Source organism: Rhinolophus sinicus, chromosome 3 (genome assembly GCF_057876585.1).
Source record: "Rhinolophus sinicus isolate RSI-liver-muscle chromosome 3, RSI-T2T, whole genome shotgun sequence".
Lineage (NCBI taxonomy): Eukaryota > Metazoa > Chordata > Mammalia > Chiroptera > Rhinolophidae > Rhinolophus > Rhinolophus sinicus.
The window spans coordinates 76,304,703-76,328,358 of record NC_142503.1 but is presented as its reverse complement, the minus strand read 5'-3'; the positions used below and the strand labels follow the sequence as shown (position 1 = coordinate 76,328,358).

General features: G+C 34.6%; 1 protein-coding gene across 18 annotated transcripts in view; it reads right to left on the bottom strand.

Annotated features, from left to right (window-relative positions):
• APC (APC regulator of Wnt signaling pathway) overlaps window positions 1-23,656 on the bottom strand; it is a 286,846-nt gene that overhangs the window by 56,396 nt on the left and 206,794 nt on the right. For 8 of the 18 annotated variants that reach the window (XM_019727779.3, XM_019727777.3, XM_074328604.2 and 5 more), the window contains exons 2-6: window positions 20,088-20,240; window positions 15,149-15,233; window positions 13,806-14,007; window positions 9,294-9,402; window positions 6,588-6,701 (exon numbers count right to left, since the gene is read on the bottom strand). In XM_019727779.3, coding sequence (XP_019583338.3) covers window positions 6,588-6,701; window positions 9,294-9,402; window positions 13,806-14,007; window positions 15,149-15,233; window positions 20,088-20,222 — 645 coding nt within the window. In that variant the 5' untranslated portion in view covers window positions 20,223-20,240. The remainder of the gene's footprint in view (window positions 1-6,587; window positions 6,702-9,293; window positions 9,403-13,805; window positions 14,008-15,148; window positions 15,234-20,087; window positions 20,241-23,656) is intronic. The other 10 variants (XM_074328601.2, XM_019727781.3, XM_019727776.3 and 7 more) reach the window with 3 other exon arrangements.

Below are 23,656 nucleotides of genomic sequence, written 5' to 3'. Positions count from 1 at the left end.
GCTAACTCAGGAAAGTTTTCATTCATTATTTCTTCAAATAGGTTCTCAATTCCTTGATTTCTCTCTTCTCCTTCTGGTACCCCTACGATGCGAATGTTGTTATGCTTGATATTGTCCCAAAGGCCCCTTAAACTATCCTCACCGTTTTGATTCATTTCCCTTTTTGCTATTCTGAGTTGGTGTTTTCCGCTACCTTGCCTTCCACATAGCTATTCCATCCTCTGCTTCATCTAATCTGCTAGTGATTCCTTCTAGTGCATTCTTCATTCAGTTATTGTATTCTTCATTTCTGACTGGTTCTTTTTTATGGCTTCTATGTCCTTTTTTATGCTTGCTATGCCCTTTTTATGCTATGTTCTTTTTATCTCTGTTGAGGAGGTTCTCACTAAGTTTCTTGAGCATCCTTATTATCATTGTTTTGAACTCTATCTGGTAGGTTACTTGCCTCCATTTCATTTAGTTCTTTTTCTGGAGTTTTCTCCTGTTCTCTCATTTGGCACATATTTCTTTGTTTCTTCATTTTGGCTACCTCTCTGTGTTTGTTTCTATGTATTAGATGGATCAGCTAGTCTTGGGTGGATGGCCTCATACAGGTGCCCTGTGGGGCCCAGTGGTACAGTCTCCCTGATGACCTGCACTGTGTGCTCCACCTTGTGTGGGTTGTGTGTGCCCTCCTATTGTAGCTGAGCCTTGACTGCTGTTGGCAGTCAGTGGGTTGGATTGACCCTCAGGCTGAGTGGCTGTAGCTGTGGCTACATCCACAGCTTATGGGCCACTGTGCAGGGGGGCTTAACCCACGGATTGGGAAGTCACCTCAGTGGGCTTTGGCACTTGCTGAGACCACCCTTTGGGTGTGCCACTTGTGGGGCTAATTGGGTGGTGTTGTGTGGTAGTATGAAGGTGGCCTCAAGATATGGTGGTTCTGTGGCATCTTGTGATGGGCTCTGGTGCAGGCCCAGGTTAGCCACTGCCTGAGACTGAACCAGGACTACCTGGTAGAAAGTACAGAGCAATCGTGGTTGACTGCTGTCTGTGTTGGACCTGGAGGCATGTGGGAGAGGCCATGCTGTGAACCAAGGATGGCTGCCAACAGTACTGGGTCTGGGGTAGCTCCACAAAAAGCCCAGGTACCCCAAGGCCTGCTGCTGCCTGCCAGCTGCCCTACCATAAAGCTCAGTCACTGAAAGAGCTTTGGGTGGTATGTGACTTGGGTGAGGTGAGGTCTCAGGGAGTCACCAGGGTGGGACAAGTGGTATTCACCTAGGAGATTCTGGTTTGGCACCAGTGCTGACCCTGGGAGCTACTCAGCAAAAGGTTCAGAGCACAAGGCCAGCTGCCATCCACCAGTCCCTGAGAGTTGTTCAATAAAGACTGTAGCATAAGCCAGGTCTGGCTGCTGGCCCTGAAAGTGCTTTAAGTGGCACGCAAGTTGAGTCCAGTTCTTTGCTGTTCAGAGTCTCCTGGTGTGTATGGGGATGGGGCTGGCTGCCAGTTGCAGAAAGTGCCTCCAGCACTGTGAGTTGGATGGGGCAGGGTCTCAGGGAGTCACCAGTGTGGAGCAAGCAGAGTTCACTAGACCAATGCAGATTCAGAGTTGGCCGTGTTCCGGCAGGGCTCAACTCAGGAAAGGTGGTGCCTGCCTGTAGGCTACATGGGAGGTGGGCTCAAAACAGGGAAAATGGCGACTGTCTTTGAATTCACACAACTCAATTTCTCCCTGTAAGTCTCTGGCGCCTTCTAAGTCACCGTCCCTGTGCCAAAGCCCAGGGTGACCACCGGAGAGCGAGTGAGTCTGCGCATGGGCCCTTTAAGTCTGCGCGTGGGCCCTATGTGTGGGTCTGGGTTTCCAGCAGCCTTCCATCTCACCTGGATGGTCAGACTCCCCATAGTTTTTCAAAGCCAGATGTTGTGGGGACTCCTCTTTCTGGTACTGGTACTCTGGGCTGGGGAGCCTGGTGTTCCTTGCTCCTGGGGAGGGTGGGGGAACCCTATATAGCTGAACTATCCCTCTCAATTCTCAACTGCCACTCGCAAGAACAGGAGGTCAGTCACTGTGCATCTCCGCCCCTCCTACCAGTGTTCTACCAGTCTCCTGGCGTCTTCTTTATATTCTTTGTTATAAGACTTCTATTCAGTTAATCTTCATATGGTTCTCCAGGTTGATTGTTCTATAATTTAGTTGTAATTTAATGCAGTCATGGGAGGAGGCAAGCACAGCGTTTATCTACTCTGCGATCTTGGCCTCCTCTCCAAGGTTCCATATACTTGTATTCCTGCATCTCTTCTTCTAGTCTCTATTCTGATCCATTTGCCTATGTCTATTTCTGTGCTATCACATTCTGATTATTACAGCATCTTTACAGTAATTTTTAATGAATGGTAAACCCCCACTCATTAAGCTTTCTTAAATATTTTTGGAAATTCTTACATTATAAACTTTAGAATCAGTTTTCCAGGTTCCAAAAAATTATTAAGCTTATAATTGGAACTGTATTATGTTTATACTGTTTCCCTGAAAATAAGACCTTGCTGGACAATCAGCTCTAATGTGTCTTTTGGAGCAAAAATTAATATAAGACCTGATATTATATTATATTATTATATTATATTATATTATATTATATTATATTATATTATATTATATTATATTATACCTGGTCTTATAGTAAAATGTGACTGGGTCTTACATTAATTTTTGCTCCAAAAGACGCAAAAGCTGATTTTCCGACTAGATCTTATTTTGGGGGAAAGTTGGTACATTAATTTTAAAAAGATATTTAAGGATATTAAAATCTTCCCATCCAAGTTTCTCTATTTTTAAACATACTGAGGAATAAATGAAATACACAAGTGTGTTAGTTTCAGGTATACAATGTAATGACTCAATATTTGTATACACGGTGAAATGATCACCACAATAAGTCTGGTTACCATCCGAGGCTTCTCTTTTTAAGGTCATGTTTTGTGATCCTTAGTAATTTTATATTTTCCTTCATATGGTCTTTTTTAGGTATTTTAAAGTTTACAGTTATTGTGAATATGCCCACCAACCATGTATTCATTTTTGACTGGTAGTTATTGTTACCAGAGAAAAGCTTACTAATTTTTGTAATGTACCTTAACACCAGCTACCGTACTCAATGCTTTATTAGTTTAAATACTTTTTTTTCTTCATTCTCTACAGCTTTCTAGGTAAACAACCGCATTATGTGAAAATGACAATTATTTCTTTCTAGTTGGAAAATAGTGTAGTATTTACACCACTTATTTGATTTTTCTAACTGCATTAGTGGAGCTTCCAAACAAAGTTAAATAATAGTGGTGACAGCAAACATCCCAAGCATATTAATGGTTGCAATGGTAATAACCTCACAATTTCTCTATTTTTTCTCAAGTTAATGTCAGGTTTGCGTCTGGCTTCCTATAAATACTTATTTTTTAATAAAACCTTTCACTCTATTCTTATCTTATTTGGGATTCTTACTCATCTCTCCTCCCTGCAAATGAGATCTCACATTTTTTCTCATGGCCTCAAGTCCTCCTGGGACCTACTTGCAGGTCCACATTCTTGTTTTACATGTTCAGTCAGTCACCCAAGCAGAGAGGACAGAAAGAAGTGTTCTGGGGGCCGGCCCGGTGGCTCAGGCGGTTAGAGCTCCGTGCTCCTAACTCTGAAGGCTGCTGGTTCGATTCCCACATAGGCCAGTGGGCTCCCAACCACAAGGTTGCCAGTTCAATTCCTCGACTCCCGCAAGGGATGGTGGGCTGTGCTCCCTGCAACTAGCAACGGCAACTGGACCTGGAGTTGAGCTGCGCCCTCCGCAACTAAGACTGAAAGAACAACAACTTGAAGCTGAACAGAACCCTCCACAACTAAGATTGAAGGGACGGCAACTTGACTTGGAGAAAAGTCCTGAAAGTGCACACTGTTCCCCAATAAAGTCCTGTTCCCCTTCCCCAATAAAATCTTAAAAAAAAAAAAAAAAAAAATGTTAAAAAAAAAAAAAAAAGAAGTGTTCTGGCCAATGTTCCAATGTTCTTCCATTATTCCCATTACTTTATTAATTTTGACAGCTGCGTACTAGTGATGTAATAATTTATTAAATATCTCCCCAACACATGAACACTGAAGTTGTCTCTTTCTGTTAATGTCTCACAAATACTGCAGCAATAATAATCACAAAATCTATTCCTATATTCTTGTAGCTTTAAGTAAATATTTCTGTTGGACATATTTCTAGAAGTGCTACAGAATTATCAGGTCAGAAAGCACAGGCATTTTAATTTTGACATGTAGTGCCACCTTGTCCTCCAATAATTTATTCTTACAACAATAGAGTAGACACTGCTTCCTACTTTCACACTCTTACCAATACCGCATGTCATCAAATTGTAAATTTTCTGCCAGTCTGACAGGCAAACAAACCATCACCACCAACATAAAAACAACCTATTTTGTTACATTTTCCTGATGACTAGTGATGTTTAAACATCACAATTATTTATTAACCACTTGTACTTATTTTGTGATGGGACTACTCATATCTTCTGATCATTTTATTATTTGGTTGTCTTGCTTTCAAATAATTTGTAGGTGCTCCTTGTGTATTAGGGATATTAACTCCTTATACATATATATCACAAACATTTCCATTATTTGCCTTTTCACTTTGTCTACAATATGTCTTTAACCTTAACACAGCTATTTCCAGAATAAATGAATACTTGTTGTATTTCTAAAAATATGGAATAAAACTTTCTTAGAATATTAACTACCAAAATGAAGAACACTGTATTCCAGAAAAACCGTATCAGCACATATCTGAACAAAATGGCCAAGAAATACATTAATCTCTCTTCTAGGATATAGATTAAACTGTCTGGAATACATCTACTTATACTTGTGATACACAAGAATTTCCACATCTACCATGTCATTTTGTTCCTTAAGGATGTCTAAAAACAAACACATTAACAGATAAAGAAAAACTAACTTCTATATACAGTAGTCCATGTATGCACATTCTAAAAAAGCTGATTCATACAAACCAAAGTAGTATTTTTCATGTATTTTCTGTAATAAAAAAAACACCTGCCTGACATTTTAAATTCCATGAAAATCCCAAATGTCACAAATACTAAATTTAAAATACAATACATTTTTAGAAATTCTTTATATATTTTTTATTTTAATTCTGTGTTTAACATTTTTTATTTTAATTTGTATGGTGATAAATATCTTCTTTTAATTTGTAACTTATCTTTTCACTTTATTTAAGGTCCCTGATGAAGATAAATTCTTAACTTTAATACAATAGAATTTATCAGTCTTTTATAATTAATGTTTTATGTGTTAAGAAATCCTTTCTAACTCCAATGTTAGAAAGATATTCACGTACATTTTCTGTTGAAAGGTTTATTTTTTAAAGTTTTACTTTTGGTATTTAAGACATTAATCTGAAAGGGATCAGGGTGAGAGAGATTAAGAAGAATATATCATATATATGTATATACATACATACATATATATATATATATATACACACACACACACACACATAACTAATATATGTATGTTTTAGTTGAGCATCTAGCCTCATTGTGAAACTAATAGGTATGAACTATGAAATGTATCATGGTACTGGTCTTTCGGTATCACCTTAGTCTACCATCATACTCCAGCATAAATAGAATATACATTATGTTTAGGAAGCTACCACATAAAAAATGAAGACTTTGGGGAATATAAAATACCCTGTATTAGTGATTTTAAAACTATAAAATAAATATTTCAGAATACAAAAATGCAGTTATATCACACATAAAAATGTAGGCCCTCTTTTGCTATTTTAAGAAAACCTTTTAAATAATGTTTTCCTCCCAATTTGTCCCAATAGTTTTTTTTTGTTTTTAATTCTCCATGCTTGCTTTGAAAGAGACAAGGCGATCAGCAAAGCCTCCTCAGGGCTTAAAAACATTAGCAATACACTTGTGTGACTATAAAAGGACTAAATTCAATAATACATAAAAGTGCTTAACAAATAACAAAGTTAGTTAATAGTGTTTCTTGACGTTAGTTGAAGGTAGAAATATGGGAATATTCTCCATCCAACTCATTTCACCTTTTCCAATGTTTACTTTATATGTTTTCTTCCTACTTTCCTTGAATGAGGGCTTCTGTTTTTCTTTTTATTTATTTAAGTGTACAACTTGAAGAGCAGTGAAATATTCTCAATGTCACTACACATACTTAGATTCTAAGGAGTAAAAATTTCAAAGGAGAACTGAAGCTACCTATCAGCACCCAGGTGACCAGCATCTAATTCATTTTCTCTGTTACAGTTCCAAGTCAGAGATGGACAGTATCAGGAAAATGAAATAGAGTAGAGGCAGAATTATGTGAACACTGGTTATGTTGCCCAGCAGTCATGGTAAATTATTATTTTGCAGTTGTGCCAAAGTGAAGACAGATTATAAATACCTTTAATAATAAAACTTAATCAATGTTAACAGAGCCATAATTCATTCCATTCATAATAGCTCCTCCCTAGCTAGTGCCAGTTTTAGTTTAATAATAAATTAGTCACCTGTGCTCGTTTTTCCATATCTTGGCACGTTCCTAGCTGTTCTTCCATTGCAACTCTGATTTGCCTTGCTTCATATTCCAATTGCCTTCTGGTCATATCTGTTTGTAAGGAAAACTAAAACCACAAATAAAATTAAAATGTAAATATCTCATGTTTTTGTGTCTATCAGTAAATACCAACAAAGAAAAGGAGAAGGAAATATGTGTAAGTTCTGGTGCATGAGAAAATTATATTTTACTCCAAGGAGTCCTAAAGCTTAGATTATAGGCGCTAGGCTCAGTCTGGGTCTCAGATACGAAATGAAGAATTTGAAACATTTTTCTTGTCCCATGGCCACAAACGTCTTTAATTAAACTGTACTATTTCATTTAAAATATACATTGGTCCAGTAAGCTTATCTTTACTTCCCTTATGATTATTCTTCACTGAAGAGGTGTGATTTTTAATTATTAAAACTGCCATATTAATTTGAACAATATAGAAAAATCAAGAAATAGATCCATCATCAAGTTTATACCTCAATTTAAGGTAAGGATTACCATATACACGCAGACTAAACAGAGAATTTCTCATTTGTAAAATGAAGGTAATGGGATAAGGAAAAGCTTTTATGTACCAGAGATAATCAGAAACTATGAGGACAAAATCAACACAAACTTTTTGGTAAAAATACAAAAGTGAAGCAAAGTTGAAACAAATAAAAAGAAGTATTCTTCACAGAGTGTTAATTCATTCAATAATTTATTAATCCTCTAATTAAAATCCTCTAATTAAAACTGCTAGGCATACAAAAGGATGAAAGGGACAAAGGTAATGAAACTTATAAACACATGCCCCTAGAGGTAATAAAGACTAAAAATATGATTAAAAAAAAACAACAGGAAAGTTATAACATGTCATGATTGGAATAAGGAAATGCCATAGATTTTTCATGCTCTATATGCCCAATGCAAAGCGAGACACATGTCTGACTCAGACTAGCATTCTGCAGGCCCAAGGGCCAATTGCATTGTCAGTTGACTTAGAGGAGCTCTCACTTCTTTCCTTTGCAATACACGGATGACATTCATATACAGAATGTATTTCTATAGGCATACCCAAATTATGGGTTGCAGTATAGAAGAAAGTCTGCATGTTATTTCTAACTCCTAATTAGTCAATTGTAACTCCACTCATATGTCCTCCACTTCCCAAATCCCCCTGCAAAAAAAAGTTTAACATGACACAGTATGTTGCAATAATGTGCTTCAGAACTGATATTTTAAGCAATGTCTATATCTTGAGAAGTATTTCCATATGGAAGTGTTCTTAACTTGGCTTTCCAATATGAAAAGCAAAATTTGTGAAATTAAAAAATGTTTACGAAATGCAAGCAATCTGAATTCACTAATGTTGCCAAATAATATATAATAATGTCTTACATATTCTATTAAATAAATGTGATTATTCAATAAATTCATAGAGGAATAATTAATTTATTCGACAGCTGATCTTTGCTTCAGATATTAACCATTGCTCTTGAGTTCTCACATGTCTGTGAGCCCTTTTCTGAACCTGACTGCACACAAGCAGCCTGTAAATTTTGTATATTCTAATTATCGAAGTGAATGGTGAACAACACTATACTTTGGTATTTTTATTTATAAGAGTAAAAATCCCGCCAAATATCCTCCTGAGTTCCTAATCCTTGTCTGCTAACAACTCTCCAATAACTGTTCTTTCACTATTTGTGCCTCCTTAATTTTCAGAAAGGTGTTAAGGACATTGTCAGGAAGTGGGATCTTCTCTATTGCTCTCAAAACCCTGAATGATTGTCCCAGGGAACGGAGCACTTACGTTTCTAGTTCTAACTCCTGCCAGACAATGTCCACCCAGGAACGCTGGCTAATTACATGTTTTGGAGAAGGTTTTCCTTTTTCCTATTTTTGCTTTTTATATTCTCTCAAAAGTATTATTAGAAAATGAAAAATCTAAGCTAAGAGAGGAGGATATACTTTAAGTAGCTTATTTTTATTTTCTCTTTTCAAAAATTACAAAAAAAATTTATGAACAACAGTTGAAATAGTCTTGCTTGAAATTATTAATGTATTTCAGAAATATTCTTATATGTGCCATACCATGAATTAAGATATTGGACATGGACAGGGTGGTTGAGGAGGGAAAGGATGACAGGATTAAATTCTTTTTTTACAGTTACATTTGCAAAACAAACAAATTTTAGTACTTGCATAAAGTTCTAAGATCCATGCCAACAGCTATTATTGTTAATTATAATAACTGGAATAGGACTCTAATTAACTTCAAAGGTATTTTTATTCAAAAACTATTTGGCAGATTCCTGTAATATGGTTCAGAAAATAGACAGATGGTGATAAGCACTTCTACAGGGTATATCTGGCAATTCAATACACAGAATAAAAAACCAGTTGCCTAGTTGAATCCTGAGTATTTTAGTATTCAAACTTAATAGATTTACTGAACTATGGGCTTAAAATAAATATTTGCTTGAGCACAATGAAGTTTCTCATCTTTATAAACAAAAATCAATTAACTATTATATAATCAAGCTTAAAGTTGGAAAAAAACATATTTTTGTTTATAAACAACTGTACATTCAGTTATCCTGGATTTTTAATGGATAATTTAGGTACTTTTAAAAATGAAGTCATTAAAGTCTAAAATAAGTCATATTGCCAAGTTACTTACGTTTTCAGTTAAAGGAAGACTATCTATTCTTTTAGTAAGATTCTGAAGTTGGGCATAATACCAGTCTTTTTCCTTTTCTTCTTTGTCAAGATCAGCAAGAAGTAATGATCTGTTATTTAAAAAAAGGAAAGTTGACACAATGCTAACAGAGTGTGTAACAGCAATTCTTATTAGCTATTATTGTAAAGTTCTCACTGTAAGCTAAAATATTAACAATGAATAAATGAAAAACATTGATTTTGACTTTTTGAAGATGGGAATTAGAATATTATAATCATTAAAAATTGAATATTAAAAAGTTTTTTTACTTTTTCAGTTAAATAAGTTGGTAATCATCCTTATTAGAATATTTATATTTCACCAACAGCGTTGTTTACATTATTTACAACCTAAGAATATGATGATGGTTTATAGTAAAAAGTACAGATATTACAAAACCCAAAATGAATACAAGAAAAAAAAAGTACAATAAAGTAGTAAAGAAAAGCAGTAATTTTGCCGAAAATAAGCCCAGAGTATATGAAGCAACTGCATTGGACACAGATGTAGTTCTTAGTTTCTCAGCAGCCAAAACAATAAAAAACATAGTGTTACTGTATAATACGAGGATTATTCTGGGGGAGAGCAAGTTTTCTTTAGTTTGGAATTTGAAGCTGAATTTATGTAATTTCTGAACAACCCAAATCGATGGTGTCCTCAATAACAATCGGTATCAAGATACTCTACATCTGATCATTATAAACATAAGTGCAAAATAAGAGTGTTACTGGGATAAAACTCAGTTGGTACAAGAAATATATGAACTACCTCCTCCCATGTGGCTCTTTCCCAAAGCTACCACTATTACCATTTTGTTTGTATTTCCAGAGATACTCTATAAAATGCAAGGATATATGTGCACTCTTAAATAATAGTAGCGTATGTGTTGTCCTATAACTATTTTTTTTCACTAAAAAAATCTATCTTGGAGATAATTTTATGTCAGAATATAAAGGTCCTACAGTTTTGGCTAGAAGCATAGTATTCCATAATATTCATGAATCCATGAAGGGATACACCACACCCACTTAGTTCTGTGTTAGAGGGCACTAAGGACCTTGCTAATCTTTTGCTATTATAAGGAATGCTGCATTGAATATCCTTCCACATCACCTCATTTCATACGTGAGCAAGCAGACATGTAAGATAAAATGAAACTAGGTCTAGACCTAGAAGCAGGTAGGTCTTTAGGGTTTACTGTACTGACGGCTTATTTAGTGATTATCAACAGTCTTCTTGAAAAATGCTTCTTCATGTAAATCTCACATCTTAGTCCTCTAGCTAACTCAGGTATGTAAAATTTTAACTTATTGCCCTTATTAGATGTTATTTATGTTCCTATTACCTTCATCCATGCAAATGTTTTATCAAACATTTTTATTTTTGCAAATTTAGGTTTGTGTTTTTTTCCCCTCCAAAAATGGTCTATGACTATGGTTTTAATTTGACTTCTTTTAGTATGAGTGAGATAAGCCATTTTTTAAAAAAACATTTATATTTTCTTTCTATGACTTTCTTACTTTATGGGACCTCTTCTACGTTAAGAATGATAGCACTTTGTCAGTTACACGGGTTGCAAATATAATTTCTCAGTTTATCACTTGTTTTCTAACTTTATTTATAATGTTTGCCAGGTAAAAATTTTTGATATTCTTGCAGTGTCGTGGGTAGTTTCTATTATAGCTTCTGGAGTTTGCTCATACACAGAGAGAAGTTCCCCACTCTGCTACTGTTACTTTAAAATCCTCTTTGATTATATTTTCTTGGGAAGTACACATCCATGTAAGTATGTGGAAGGTTCTATTCTTTCCAAAATTCCCTTTCCTTTACTGAGAAGCAATTTTAAAAATAAGAAATAAGCCTTCACTTTTGATGTGGTAACCTCAGTAGTGAGGGAATCCATGGTAAGGAAGTAAGCCCCTGCTTATGATGAAGCAACTCTGGGAGAGTGTGGAGTAATGAGAAACTGCCCCCTCATCCCATTTCTGACAATAGAGGAAGAAAGCACGATAGAAAGCCTGAATCCCTTTCAAAAGTTGGGTATTATAACTAGCATAAAGATGTGATCAAGATCTGATTGTATTTTCAGCTTTTCCTCGTGAGGATCTCCAGGACCTACAAGGACAAAGTAGGAAAAAGAGAGGGATACATGGTGATCCTCTGATTACTTTCCTATAAATAGGCTTATGAAATAACAGCTGGGTATTAAAATGCTTCAATTGACAGGCCAATGTTAGTGATGGTGGTGGAGTCAGGGAGAAAAGGGACAAGTTGTTACTATAAAGTTTAAGATCAAACTGTAATAACATGCTCTGGGAAAGCCAAGATTACAATGTTTTGAATCAAAATGTTAAGTGGTTATATGATAGTAGTTGAACTTGTAACTCACACAACAGTGCTTAAGGCTCAGAAATAAAACTAGGTCTAGACCCAGAAGCAGGTAGACCTTCAGGGTTTACTGTACAAATTGCTTATTTAAGTGATTGTCAAGAGTGTTCTTTAAAAATGCTTCTTCATGTAAATCTCATGTTGTCTTAGTCCTCTAGCTAACTCAGAATCATCTAGAAGAGCATGGCACACATGTATTAGGTATTTAATAAATATTTGTTAAATAAATCAATGGCTAACATGACAATAGCTAACATTTACTGAATGTTCTACACAGAGGACGTAGTTTTAAGGTCCTTTTTAAAAAATCCAGTTTAATCCTTACATCATCTCTTGAGGTAGTTATTCTTATGCTCATTCTATAGAATGGAAAACTGAGGTTCAAAAAGGTTGGAGAGCTATGGACCTGGGTTTGAATCCTGGTTTGACTAGTTTACTGGCACTTATCTTGTGCAGTACAGAAAATGAGAAAAAAGGAGAGTTAATCTATGACATAAAAAAGATCTAGAAAGAAAGAATAGAAAAAACAAAGGAGAGAACATCATCAAAGAAATAACAAATGAGAATTACACAAAGCTGAAGAAAACAAATTTCTAGATCAAAGGGCACAGTGAATATCCAACATGATGAAGAAATCACATATACCAAGGCATTCTAAAACATTCAAAGAGGAAAAATGGTTGCTGACAAAGGAATAAGAATCAGACTGGTATCAATTTTTTCATCAGCAACATTGATACTGAGATGAAAACGAGTTGGAACCTTGACCTATCCAAATTACCAATCAAGTGTGAGAGCAAAATAAAGATACTGCCACATAAGCAAGGACTCAATTTTCCTCCTTTCAACATAGTGAAAACCAAGAGAACATAAGATATATCAGAACTACACACAAATACCCTCTTTTCTCTCTCTATCTGTTAATAAAATCAGGACTTTATCTATATGAAGCCAAGTTCCTAGGAAAGTCAGTATGCTCACATGTCCTCTGCCTCTTAATAAACCCTCAAGGGGACAAAGATCTATAAGACTGTAGTCCCTCATAAGCCTCTAATTTTTCAGCATAGTATTTCCTACACTGTCAGAGAGAAACAGTCCAGGTTCAAGGTGTAAAATAGACTCATGTCAACTTAAGAGATGAAAGAAAGCTTAACACTATTTCTGCCCCAGATGATATCCCTATTTTTATAGATGGACATACTTAAAATCAGAGAGAAAGTAGCAAAAGGGCTTTTGCTTCTCAGTGAGCTATGCTGGGCATTTTCCATATGTTAATATTCAATTTTCACAATTCTACAAGGTAGAACCATATCCCCATTTTGCAGAAGAAAATGACACCAAAATTTAATGACTTGTTGACCTAAGTCCCAGAACTAATATGTAACATTTTTATGTATGTTAACATTTCTTGAATGTCTAATATAACTTTTAGGAATATAAAAATAATAAGGTTTCATTCATACATTAAGGAATTTACAATCTTTTAGGAGACATGGAATATGTGACAAAGTTCTTGATAATGATATATTTTCTGATGTTTGTAAATGAAATTAACTGTAGGAAGAGAAGAATTTATACACTAGCTGTGAGAAACTAGAATTCATTCCATATGTTAAGTAGTTTTTTCAATAATGAAATTAATAAATTAAGAAATGTTTCATTTCTGGCACTTGTAATAGGCCTTCCATAATGGACAGTCACCTTTATACTATTATAGATATAGTGTTAGTTATTTTAGCTCAAAAGTTAACCAGAAATGCAATTAAAAGTGTTATATACTTTAACCAGACACAGAGATTGTGATCATGTGTAGTACCCAATGTACAGAGCATTCGAAGTATTTAAGTGACAAAATAGAAGTCTTAAAAATCCTAAGAAATTGCCTTCTTTACATTTTTAGATTTAGTATAGGGATAATCAGTAACATACTATCTTTAACTTAATAAATGCAAAATGCTCTCTAAGTGTTAGTGGTCACCGACCATACATGTGACATAATTCATATCTTGTATTACAAAATGACAAAATAATAGCAAATATTGGAGCATACACGTCAATGTTTGCTATTTAATGAAAAAAAAATACCTCTCTTTCTCAAGTTCTTCTAAATAACCGGTGTTTTCTCTGCTTCCATTTACAAACCCTCTTCTTGGAAACGAACCCATAGGAACAGGACTGCACTCTCCTGAACGACTAGATACAGATCCTTCCCGGCTTCCATAAGAACGGAGGGACATTTTTGACCGCAGTTTCACTCCAGGGAAATTACTGCTATCTAAGTTAAGTTCTAAATAAAATACAGACAAATTTTTATATAACAATTGCTTTAAATAGTCTAAAATAGTGCTGATGCAATTATACTGTTTTAAAAGTGAAATCTTAGGTTCGCAATTTATAATATAATTGAAAATACTTCGTATATACTATATAAAGCCTGTAGGGATACTAAATTATGGCAGCTATTAAGCAGCCGATTTATGCAGGGAGCAGAAGAAACCCTTATCACAAATGCTGGATGCTCAGAGAAATTCACTGACTCCAGGTTCTAGGTAAGTGTAAAGGAAGGAGAGAGAATAAGTAGAATTCTGGGGGGAAAAAAATCAGAAAATGACCAAGCCTGAGTGGGCGGGCTCTCGGAGGGCGTGCAAAACGACAGTGTACTAGAGCATCATCAACTCTATGAAAGGACAAGCTTCTTGGTCCAGAAGCTTACAACTTTAAATTTCTAATAGAGGAAATCACAAATATATATGACTAAATAAACCATTGTTTTGAAACAGAATGGCTGACTTTTCCTTCCAAAGTCAGCCTGAGCTGGGGAAAAGGAGCATATTAAAGGAAAATGAGATGAAACGTCCTTCCTTAGATTCCCGCGAGATAATAATACATTTGGGGACCCAAAGGTAACTTCTCTGCGAGCTTCAATTATAATCAAGCACTTTCCTGTTTTGACATTGGAATTTTTAAGCAATAAAACGAGAGACAGTCTTTTAGAATTCTGCTAAATCTGGCTTATAATCAACTTATGTATGTGAGAGGGTAAAGCATTTCTATCCTAGATGCAACAGAGAGGGACACTACTTCAAATGAGGCAACGGGCCCAGTCTGTGGCAGACAGCTTACTAAAAGGCCTATTGAGTGATTGGCAGAACAGCAGTGAGCTTTAAAAGAAAGCTGGAAATTATCAAGGAAGGGATCTAAAATAGTTTATTTAAAGCCAGTGAAATGTTTAACTGAAGAAATAACAAGCAAATAGACTTTTTACATATTTGTACTGCAACAATCACATCCTAATGAGTAAGGTTGTTATACCAAGAATACTGAAAGCAACACTCAAATCAAAAGAAGCTATACTTGGATAGATTCACCTAATGTTGACAACTGAAGCTTAAAAAAATTATTTTAAAACATTTAAAAAAAAAATCTACCTTTGAGACGCTCTAATAAATCAATCTGTCCAGAAGATGTCATAGCTTCATCTTCAATACTTCCCTGTAGTTGTTTAAGTACTTCCTGTGAAAAAAGAATGCAATATATGACATGACAAAATTTTATAAAACTTCTTGAAGACACGAGTCTAAGTTTCTTGGCACTTAGGTATGATAGGGAAAAAAGTTATTTCAGATTAATCTGAAAACATCACAAGCTATGAAGCACTCTACATATATTACCTATTATTAATTAAAAATAAATTATATACCAACAATAATAATAGTGGTATTTTGTGATAATGGTGATTGTGGAGAGTTTCCTTGCAAGACACTATATGGAGCACTTAAGATATATTATCTCTAACTTTTAAAACTATACAACAGGTGATTATTCTCATTTTCAGACAGATCAATAGAGCCTCAAATACTTAACCAAGTTATTGAGCAGCAAATTTATTTAGGGAACATAGGAAATCCTTATCACAAATGTTCATGCTCAGAGAAATTCACTGACTCCCAGGGAAATGTAAAGGTAGGAGAGAGAATAATTATAAGACTCCTGAAAAAAAATTAAAAAATCAGAAAATAGCCAAGCCTCAACAGTTATGTATTTAGAATCCATGTCCCAACATGACCATGAAAGACTCCAATTAACACATTATAATAGGCTGTTTTATTTAATACCTCATAAATATTCAAGCTTTGATACATCACATTTAAGCATATTCTTTAGCATACTAATTTACACTCAGATATTCAAATCACTATATGCTCATCGCCTCCTATCTTTCGATGCCATTATTCCTTTCCCATCTAAATCCTCCTGATTTGGTTTGCCAGATTCCTTAAGCGTGTGTCTCCTCCAAATTGAGACTGAAAATACGACAGGTTTCTGTCTCCTCCGCCCTCAGACTCCTATCCCACACAGCTCCAAAAGCTGACATGTGTCTTTAAAGGAAAATGAGCCGCATGTGACGCAGGTCCCTGCCCTCTCATAGATCTGTGTCTCTCAAGCCATTACAAGATTATGGGATACTTTACTTTGCTTTTCCAGCTCAACCTTATTCTCAGGTGGCACCTGACTCCTTAGTCGCAAAGTTCTGTCCCTTGGAGGTTGTGAGCTCTTTAACCTATTCTACAAAGTTCAAAATCTGGCAAATGTTTTGAGGAGACCTGTTGTGTGAAAGTAACAGGTCTCTCCTATCGCAGGACTCTGCCTAACATTCTGCCTTCCTACTCCATTCCCAGCATCCTTTTCCACAAAAAGACTCAGCCAGTGTCCCGTGGGGAAAACCACCCATGATTTGGAGCTCCTCTAAATGTCAATACTTCACATCTGCCTACATGTTTGTCAAGACCTCCAATGGTTTCTTTCCTCCAGCGGAGTCCTGCCTGTTCCAATGATGAATATCAGTCAGTACCCAGAATCAACAAATGCCTCTGGGGAAGAAAATCACCAGAGATCTCAGCTCATCTAGAAAGGGCTCTTTCCTTTTTGGAACTTTGGTTGATACAGTCCTTGATGCTTTCACAGTTCTCCAATGTCTTTAAAAGTATTCTTTCGGTGTATGTGTTTTATCCAGTGTTTTCTAGTTGCTGTAGTGGGACTGCCTACCTGGGGCTGCATACTACATACACCTAAAAGAAGTCACCTCAATTTCAGAGTTTCTAAAAGACAATACAACACAACTGGCAAAGCAATTCTAAATAAAATATTTCAAAAGGTGCTTTGAGAAATGGCAACCTTTTAAATTAATATGTAATTTTGAAGGAGACAATATTTATTTGTATTTATAAATTCTGGAAGCTTGTTTTTTAAAAAATTACATTATATAATCACACTTTAAAAAAAAATTTTAAGATTTTAGAAACACTAGAGGGTTATTTTTTGGAGACAAAATGTGATATGATAATAGTGAATAGAAGATATTTATCAATGAGCAACTGTTATTTCACGGGGGTTGCTACTTGACCCCTTTCTGTTTTTCTCAATACATCACAGTTACAGATTCTTTTCATTACCAGACACAAGTGTACTTGATAATTAAATCGCTAAAATAAATTCTGAAATGTGTCAATTTGAATTTTTATTTCTCATTTTCTTTACCCTCTGAAAAGACACTTTACATGTATATGTTTTTACAGTTTATAGAAAGCAATTTATAAATATTTCATTTTGTCAAAATACAAAGATACAGATGGTTCATTAATAATTTGCTTACAGATAACTTTTTCTATACCATGCCATCTTTTAGTCTAAATGCTTCACATCTTTACATGACCATAATTATTATGTCATGCTCAGCATTTGAAATCAATCAAGTTGAATTTTAGCTCTACAGTAAAAAATATAGTACATAAGTTTTTAAGGTTATAATTTCTGCATTTATCTGATTCCACATCAACTAAATCTCATGAAATCTCTATTTTACTTTATATTTTTATTACAGAAAATGTCAAACATATACATAAGTATAAAGAGCATTATAACAAATTCCTATGTATCCTAACATCTTGCTTCAACATTATCAACTCATGGTCTTGTTTCACCTATACCCATATCAACTGCCACCATTTCTCCACTTATACCCAGATTTATTCTGAAAGCAAACCTCAGACCTCATGTCATTTCTTCTGTAAATATTTCAATATGTATATAGGTATTTAAATAGGTATTCCTTCTAAACAAACCAGTGCCATCATTATACCTAAAAAAAAAATCATTTCCTTAATATTCTCAAATAGATAGTGTTCACATTTCCCTAACTGTTGTATACCTGTTTTGCTGTCACACACACACACAAATATTTTGATAATCGGTATTAATACCATGTAATCAACAGCAAAGCAGTATGCTCTTTTGCCACTAGATGGTACTACTGCATAAGTTGCAGGCACCCTTAAAAGATCTAATTGGAGGAGACACACCTTGGCTTTCTTTGGGATAAATAGCTGAATGATTAGGAAACACGATTCAAGATTCTATAATGTATTCCAAATAAGTGATTTTTTGGGGGTTAAGAACTTGTTTTGGATAAACTTTAAGACAATGCAGGAAGTGCCAATGTTTCCAACGGTCTTTTCACAAATCAATATTCTAAGAGACAACAAACAGAGCATGCATGGTTTCTGCTGCTGAACAGCTTAAAGCCTCTTAAGGAAGAGATACATAAATAATTTCATTGTAAAGTATAATTGCTGTACCATATGCCCAATCCTAAAGAAATATGTGGACAGGTTAGCAAGGATATCTATAGAAGCTCGTGCTGAGTGATTATCAATTTACGATTGAATTCAGACATATTTAAGTGCCAATATTCATGACGTATATTACATCACCTGGATAAGAGGTTAGCCTTCTATTCCATTATAAAAATTTAAGGGTCTGACTTGACTGTTACTTGGGGAGACATTCCACTTCAGCATGCAAATGGATCTAAGAGTAGGTTAAAATGTCTCTCAAAAATGAATTTTGAATTTGCTCAAGTAATTAAACAAAAACTCAAAAAGCCATCTCAGAGCTCTCTACTACAAAACAGACATCCAGACAGGCCGGCCAGGAGTTGTTCTTTGCAAAATATACCTCTAAAGTAGATGAAAGAGTAGTCCTGTTGGGGATTTTTAATTTTGAATCTTTAAAACTTTTTAAAAAACACGTGTCATGTAGATACATTGTGTTCATCTGTGTTAAAATACCAAACTACTCTTTTTTAACCTATCAGGTAATTAATTTGGCTGTTTTTAAGGTCACCCATAGTTTGTGGTAAGAAAAATGTTTGTTTATAGTCTACCTTATTTCTAAAAGGATTTGAGGTAGATATCTTGGAGATCTGTCATTGCTGGGGGCAGTTTTTGCCACAGAAATAGGCAATTAGAATAAAAAAGATTTATAGACAGAATAGTACATACGAGTAAAGAGGTTGAACTGTTGTGATACTGAATATAAAGGGTAAAAGAAGAGCAAAAATAATTCAGTGATGTACAGAAGCTTGAAGAATAAGGGACACCTCAAAATGCACAGAAAGAACAGAAAATGAATGAGAAATAGGAATAGACAGGAGAATAGGGTCAAGAATCCAGATGTTAAAATAGCCTAGAGGAAGAAACAACACAAAGCAGGAATAAGCAGAAATTATTTTTTAAAAGGGAAGGAAGGGGTAACAGTTTTGTTCATGATCTCCCATCCTACAAAGTTATTAAATTCAGCGAGAAGAGAATCTACTTAAGTAACTGAAAATTAAAACAACTGAAGTTTTAACCTCGATTATTTTGAAATCAGAACATATTTTCCTCACTGCAGACTGAATATTTTATAATTCTCCTTGGAGCCTCTCACAGCTTTTCAATGCTATTTGGCAAACCAATTTTAGGGCTTGAAGATGCCATGGAAATCACCTAGGCTAGTGCAATGCTTGTATTTTCCAAATATGAAAACTAAACTTAAATGTAACTCAGCTTGTGGCAACACCAGGAATCGGCCCAGGTACTGCCTTTCCCCAGGATTCTACACACTAGGGCACGCTGATCTTCTTGATCATCTATCAATACAGCACATAAATGATGACAAGATCAGAGAGAGTTAGGGAGGAAGGCTATATTTAATAACTGAGACACATTCTAAAGTTATGAAGCTAGTATTTATGAATTACATAGAACACCCAGCCTCAGTATACTGATGCTAAAGTTTGTCTCTCATTATTAGCTTTAAAAAAACTAAGAACCAACTAATTAGTCATTGAGGTTTTACACTTATTTTCTTTATTTGAATCACTGGATGAATCCAACATATTTTATTTGAAAGTATAAATGTTAATGTTTGTAAGAAAAGAGTTTACATATTACACTTTTAAGTAAGCGAAGTGTCTAATCCCAAGTTTACAAGAGAGAACACTGAATAAAAATGGATACACTGCAATTAAAAGTCACAGTCTGATACCTTCATATTAGATGCCTCAGTTTCCAGTTTTGTAAGATGATTGGAATTATCTTCTAGCTCTTGTCGAAGATTTGAGTTCTCCATCTTCAGTGCCTCAACTTGCTTTAACAACTGATCATATGAAGCTGCAGCCATCCTTGGCTACCCTTGGACCTATAAGGTTAAAAAGGATTTTGAAATTCACTACTAAAAAATATAGTGGCTGCTTGTTTACAAAGAAAGGGATAAAGAAACAAAACTCTTGAGTCATTTAATAAGAAGAATTGTGCTCATATGCTAGTTTTGATCTCAAAACAATACTGTTCAAGTAGCAGCATCTTTCCAAGAGGATGAAGTACTGGGGTCTTAGTTGAAGACAAACAGAACCAAAATAGAAGAGAACGTCAGTAGTGTTTGAATACATCTGCCTTTTCACACTGGATGAGATTTCTATTAGGTTAGAATTTTTTCAAGGTTTTACAGATATTTTACCTGGTCTAACAGGCAAAACTTAGGAAATGTAATTACTGATAAGAAATTTATTTATATTAGTAATATTAATTTATTTCTGGATTTTGTCTGATAGTCACAGAATCTCAGAGCCAGAATGGATTAATGAGATTAGACACTGCATTCCATTACATTTCATTTGATAAAAGGCCAGTCTTAAACATCATCTTTGGGGAAGGAGCTCTGAAGTTTCAAGAAGGAGTCATTAAAAGGCAGTCACATTAACAAAATGGACACAAAGGAGAGCATTTGATTGAGACTTCAAATCTTTTTGATAGGAAGGTGACAAAACAAGAATTATTAATATAAAGTTCTATTCCATTTATTCAAAAGGATAAATATAATAGGCCATGCTAGGGCATATGAGGTCTTAGAATACACTGTGCTCAGATTGAGGCAGAAAGACACTTAAAGAAAATGGATGATTTTTAGTAGAGATTGTCAGAGAAATGAAAGAGTCTGGCAGTTAATTATTTAACTAAGAAAGAAGAGGGGAGAAAAGAAAGGCATAGAAGGTAGCCTGGTGATAAGAGGTTCCCTGGCATGGAGAATTAGAGAATGCTAGTAGAGTTATATTAAGAATAAGTTCAGAAGACTCAGATTCTCTTTTAGGTTGAATCCAAACTCACTTTGGAATATATAAAATTCTACCTATCTTAATTTTTTAACAGCTAAAAAGTATTACAAAGTTTGTACTTAAACATTATTTAAAGATCTTGGCATAAAAAAAAATGCTCCTATGCAAAATAAGGCAAGACAGGTTATAACACTGGCCCGTCATGACAACACTGGCGTTCGGCAACTGGAAGGCTCCTAACAAGGGAAATTAAGGAGCTCAGGTCCAGTCAGTTCTCCAATGACTACAGTCAATGATAAAGCTGGTGCAATCCATTGTCACCAGAGGAGGAAATGGAGACCTAGGAGGTGGGGATCACTCAGAAGACTTTATGATTGAAAAGAATGAGCACTAGACATATATTTGGAGACTTGCATCTTAATTTCAGGCTTGGTCAATTTCAGGTTTAACCTTTGCTCCTTCATTTTAATTCATTTACCCTCTGTAAAATTGGCATTTTACTTACTACCTGCTTTAATATACTCATAATTTAAAGAGATAGGGTTAGAATTAAGTAACAAAAGGCAAGATGAAAAATAAAAGTGTTATGTAAATATGTTACATTATGAAAATACACGTAATATAACTTCCTTATTAAGATTTAATGTTGATCTGTTTTAACCCCTGCCCCCCGACCAATGGACAAGAAGTGAAGAAGTAATTTACCCTCTTAAAAGGGACAGAGGAGACACCTCAAAAATGAAGGAGAAATTCATAGATGTGATAATTTTTCTGTTTTACAGCATACCATTAATAAGCAGGTCTGGAAATACATAGCACACTAAAAACCATGTGACAGAGGTGGACATCTGACAATTTAATAATGTAAGCCCTAAAATTCTTTATTTCAAAGAAAATATTAACAGGTAATTTTGCACTGAAATAATAAAACAAAGTAAGATGAAAGATAATGACAGAGAGATAGGTACAGATAGGTAAGTTAAGACACACAGGGTTAAACCTTACACAATCACAAAAATCACCTGATGGGCAAGAGGAGCAGAGACTTTTACAAGTGCTCTCTATTGGAGGGGAAAAAAATTCAACCTTTCAGATGGACAATTAAAACACTCTAATCATCTTTCCCCCCACCCTCCAGAATGAAAAACTTTAAAGATATTTCTTCCCTAGAAAGCAGAGTGCTTCATATCATTTTACTGGGAAAAATAAGATGTTTCATGAAGTACTATCAGTAGGTACTACTTTATATCCTTTTAGAATACTGTAACCATCCTTCTCTAACTCAAAATTGCTTTATGCAAAATTTGAGAAATAATAAATTTACTTTGGAATGGCTTTGATACAATCACAAGAATTTCATACCCAATATATCTCAACTGCAAATCATTCCACAATGTTTTTAAAAAAATCAAAATTTATTGCATGAAATGGGGAAAACCTCTGAATCTTTCACTTTAATGACAGTATGCAATCACCCTGGTTTGTTTTTCTGTAGTCAAGACACCCACTAAGGAGATTCTTCACCCCGTAAGAATAGGGTATGGGAGAAGGAAGCAAAATGACTGTTGTCTAGATTTTTATCCAAAATTCACTGGAAAACAAATTTACAAGTACCCTAAGAAATTAACATAAAGATACAGAAAATTTTCCGGCAGGCAAGGGATACTCACTTAGAATTAATTGTAGAAGATTCATTATTACTAATCTAAGAAGTCTGGGTTCACTTTAAAAAAAAAAATAATAATAATCGAGCTGTTTTTATTGTTTTGTTTTAATGAATTTAAAAAAAAGATGCATTTGCCAACACTTTTAGATGGTAACGAAATAAGAGAATACCAATAGAAAGAGAAGAAACCAAAAGAATCATAACAGACTATTTTGCTCAACTTTACGCAAATAAATGTGAAAACTTAAATGGAATTACTAGAAAATGCAATTTAACAAAACTTAACCCCTAAAATGTAAAATCTAAAATTTATAGTAAAAATCACTATTAGAAAATTGATATTATTCAACATATTAACAGGTCTACATAAAGGAAAAATACGATCATGCCAAAGATGTTTTATAAATTCAATGCCTATTTTTATTCAAAATACTGATATAAAAGAACACTTCTTCAACACGATCTCTAGCAGCCCCAAAGCCAACACTTAACATATTTATTCCTAAAGTCAGGGAAAGCCCACTTTTACCGCTCTATTAGTCATATTAGTCAACACAATTAAAATAAAGAATGAAATTCAGAAGGAATATATTGGCAGATGACATAATTATATACTTGGAATATCCAAAAGAATCAACTAAACATTGACTATAATTTAATAATTTAACATAGTACAAAATATACAGAAATGTTTCCTTTATACGTACAAAGAGAAACCAGATAGAGGGGAAATGGAAGATTACATTTATAATTTAAAAAATAATAAAACACTTAGGAATAAACTGAACAAAAAGTGTCCAAAAACATATGAAGAGAACTATAAAACACTTCTGAATG